General features: G+C 53.2%; 1 protein-coding gene across 1 annotated transcript in view; it reads right to left on the bottom strand.

Moving 5' to 3' along the window:
- Positions 1 to 2158, bottom strand: part of LOC104411682 (EVI5-like protein) — a gene marked incomplete at its 3' end in the record, with an annotated part of 5236 nt that extends 3078 nt beyond the window's left edge. Inside the window, exons 1-3 of the mRNA XM_010022168.1 lie at positions 2010 to 2158; positions 898 to 1087; positions 563 to 787 (exon numbers count right to left, since the gene is read on the bottom strand). Coding sequence (XP_010020470.1) covers positions 563 to 787; positions 898 to 1087; positions 2010 to 2158 — 564 coding nt within the window. The remainder of the gene's footprint in view (positions 1 to 562; positions 788 to 897; positions 1088 to 2009) is intronic.
- Between the last annotated feature and the right edge of the window lie 1500 nt (positions 2159 to 3658).

Below are 3658 nucleotides of genomic sequence, written 5' to 3'. Positions count from 1 at the left end.
TCGCTCCCTACAGGATGTTGGACCCCGGATGGAGCCGGTCTCTGCTCCCAAGGGATGGGACAAGAGGAAACGGCCTCGAGCTGCTCCAGGAGAGGTTTAGATGGATGTTGGGAAGAGTTTATCCACCCAAAGGGCACTGGTGGAGTCACCAGCCCTGGAAGTGGTCCCAACCCACATAGCAACAGTTGGACTGGATGAGCTTAAAGGCCTTTCCCAACCTGGTTCATTCCATGATTCCATGATTCCCAACCCCCCCAGATCAATGTATGTGTGACCAGGGGCTGGGCCTCCACGTTCCCTGTGGAGGGAAGCCTTGATCCTTGATGGAAAGCCTATTTCCTTGATGGAAAAGAGCTTTGGTTCTGCTTGACACCACCTCCCGTGAGCTCTTGAGATCCCAAAAGACCTGAATCCAGAGTAAAACCCAAGAGGAAAACTATTGAGCTTTAGGGAATGAGGCCCCTTGGTGAGGGGAGTGATGGCTCCAGGTTCTGGGGGCAACCAAAGCCCATCCCAGCTGAAGAGCAGCAAAGCCAAGAGGCCAATGGAGGGTTGATGATACCTTCATGACGTTGAAGAGCACCTCCTGGCCCAGGCTGTCCTGGCCCTTGAAGAACTCGTGCTCCGGGTACGTGCGGGCGATATCCCGCCGGATGAGCTTCTCGCAAGGAGAGGACATCTTCAGCAGCTCCGAGTACTGGTTCTTGACGGGCATGTCGGTGGCACTGCAGAGCAGCTGCCACACGATGGCTCGGAAGTGATGGGGGATCCCTTTCCGGATGAGCTCCTGCAGAAGGATGAGGTGAAGACCCCCCAAAGGGGCTCTGGAGATGATGGGGAAGGTCCTTGGGGCCATGGAGAACCGAAGGGAAGGGGCTGCTGGTGGCATCTCCGCACCTTCAGCAGCTTCTCCTTCTTCTTCCGCCACTCATCCCATTCGTTGACGATGCGGCCCCACAGGATCCATGTGTCCTCCTCCAGGTGGCTCAGGTTGGAGGAGGCCGAGGAGCTGGACACCAGCGAGGAGCCGCTGTTCCTTCGGGAGCCGTTCATGGAGCGCATGGACTTGGAGTCGGCCTCCAGGAGCCTGCGAGACACGGGGATAGGCCCAAAGCAGCTCCCGAGGAGGAGAGAAGCCCAAAAGGGCACCGGAAGAGGAGGAATTTCCCCCAAATAAGCCAAAAGGAGAAGAGATTCCAGCAAAACTGTCCCAGGAAAGGAGGAATTCCCACAAAACGGCCTCAAAGGAGGAGATTCCATCAAAACCGTCCCAGAAAAGGGGGTATTCCCACAAAAGAGCATCAAAGAAGAGATTCCACCAAAACCATCCCAGAAAAGGAGGAATTTCCCCAAAATACACCAAAGGAGAAGAGATTCCATCAAACCCATCCCAAAAATGGAGGAATTCCCAAAAAACAGCCTCAAAGGAGGAGATTCCATCAAACCCATCCCAGAAAAGGAGGAATTCCCACAAAACAGCCTCAAAGAAGAGGAGATTCCATCAAACCCATCCCAAAAATGGAGGAATTCCCAAAAAACAGCCTCAAAGGAGGAGATTCCATCAAACCCATCCCAGAAAAGGAGGAATTCCCACAAAACAGCCTCAAAGAAGAGGAGATTCCATCAAACCCATCCCAAAAAGGAGGAATTCCCACAAAACCTCCCAAAGGAGGCCAAGAGGCTCCTCCAAACCTCAGGGCTCTTTTCCCATAGGAGCAGCTGAGCCCCCTCTGCCAGAACAAGGCGATTCCTTATTTATCCCTTCCAAGCAGCTGCCTCCTTCCCAAAATCCCCTTTTCCTGCTTGGAAAAGCTGCTTCCAACAAGGAAAAGCACCTTGGAGATGACCAAGCGGAGGGTTCCCACCTGGGATGGAGCCATGCTTGGAGGCAGCAGCTCCTGCTGCCCATTCCCGTTGGCTTTGGGCCAGCAGGGATGGTTGGAAGGGAAAACGCTTGGAAAACTCCGGGATAAAGAGAGGGAATGGGGGGGACGTGGCCGGGAACTCACCGGTTCTGCTCTTCCAGCTTTGCCAACAGCTCCAGCTCATCAGGACTGAGGTTTTCCGAGTCGGAAGTGGGAGAACAGGCCGGAGCCGAGTGGATGGAGGAGAGGCCTTCATGGGAAGACGAGTCGGGGCTGACACCCGGCGACGCCATGATGGGATTCCAACTGGGATCTTGGGATCTCACCTGGAAAAGCGAGCACCACCCCCCCCCCCAGCTCCAAGTTTTCCTTCTCATCACCTTAAATCTGGAATTCCCGCTCTTTTCATGGATCCGAACCAAGGTGGGAGCATCCCTCAGTGTGCAGCCCATGGAAAGCAATGGAATTCCCTAAGAATTCCCCATTTTAAGCCCAGTTTTCGCATCAGATCAGGTCTAAGCGCATCATCCTGTGTTGGCCTGGATCAAAATAGCCTAAACCCAGGAATTAAGCCTGAAATTCCCTCTTTTTGGGAAAGAATGGGTGGGATGAGAGGATGGACACAAAGCTGTTTTCCCTATGGATTCACTATAGGCGTCCATAACCCATTTTGATGGTGTTCCATGGAAAAACGCCCCCCTGAGGAAGAGGGAATCCTGGTTTGGGATTGCAGGAATGGCAGGAATGGGGTGAGATTCCAGAAGTGGCTCCATGGGGATGAGATACTCCCATAAAACATCCCAAATGAGGAGATATTCCCCCCAAACTGTCCCAACCCAGGAGGTATTTCCCTAAAGGAAGAAGAATTCCCATTGGATGAGCACGGGATGGCCAAAATGTAGGGTTTGAATCCCAAAATGAGGTGGGCAAAGGCTGATGTTGTGTGTTAGACCTGCCCAAATCCAGGTGGGAATGGGATAAGGAGAAGCAAAGAGAAGTTGTGGGGTTTCAATGGGTTTTGGGGGTGAATTCCCATTGGATTTCCAGCATGGAGATAGGAAGCTGGTGGCCATCACCCCTTGAGGGTTCCCAAGGGGATGGGGAACAGGATTTGCTGGAAACGCTTGGATTTGGACGGATTCTTGAAGGTGTGGAGGGAATTGGGGGATAAACCGGTGGGAATGGATCTGGGAATGCCACCAGGGCTCTGTTTGGTAGGAAAATGGCCCAAAAGGGGCTTGGACAAGCCCAGTTTCAGAGATGGGGAGTCCTGGAGGTCCCCAAAGTCAATGCAAGACGCCCCCAAACCCACTTGTTTTCCCACTGGATCCCACTGGTGTAAATCCCAGTTTCAGTTTTTTAGGAGTCCATGGGATGGGTGAGGAGTTGGCTCCATGGACACCAGGGATGGGTGTTCCTCAAGGGCTGGTGTTGGGCTCAACATCCCTCCAAGAGACCTGGAGAGGGGCTTTGGACAAGGGATGGGAGGAGGAGGAACATTCCAGCTGGAAGAGGGAAGAGTTAGATGGGATATTGGGATGAAGCTCGTCACTGGAAGGCTGCTGGGACACTGGGATGGGATGAACGGAGAAGGTTTGGATGCTCCATCCCTCTTCAAAGCCATCTTGGAGCAACCTGCTCTAGGAGAAGGTGTCCCTGCCCATGGAACTGGATGAGGGTTTCCAACCCAACCCATTCCATGATCCTGTTTTCCACCCCTTTTCCAGCTTTTTCCATGCTGTTTGATGCCTCTTCCACCCAACCCATTCCATGATCCTTTTTTCCACCCCACC

This window comes from Nestor notabilis, unplaced genomic scaffold, assembly GCF_000696875.1.
Source record: "Nestor notabilis isolate BGI_N333 unplaced genomic scaffold, ASM69687v1 scaffold2819, whole genome shotgun sequence".
NCBI lineage: Eukaryota > Metazoa > Chordata > Aves > Psittaciformes > Psittacidae > Nestor > Nestor notabilis.
The sequence above is the reverse complement of the archived record's forward strand: the minus strand, read 5'-3'. Positions and strand labels throughout refer to the sequence as shown.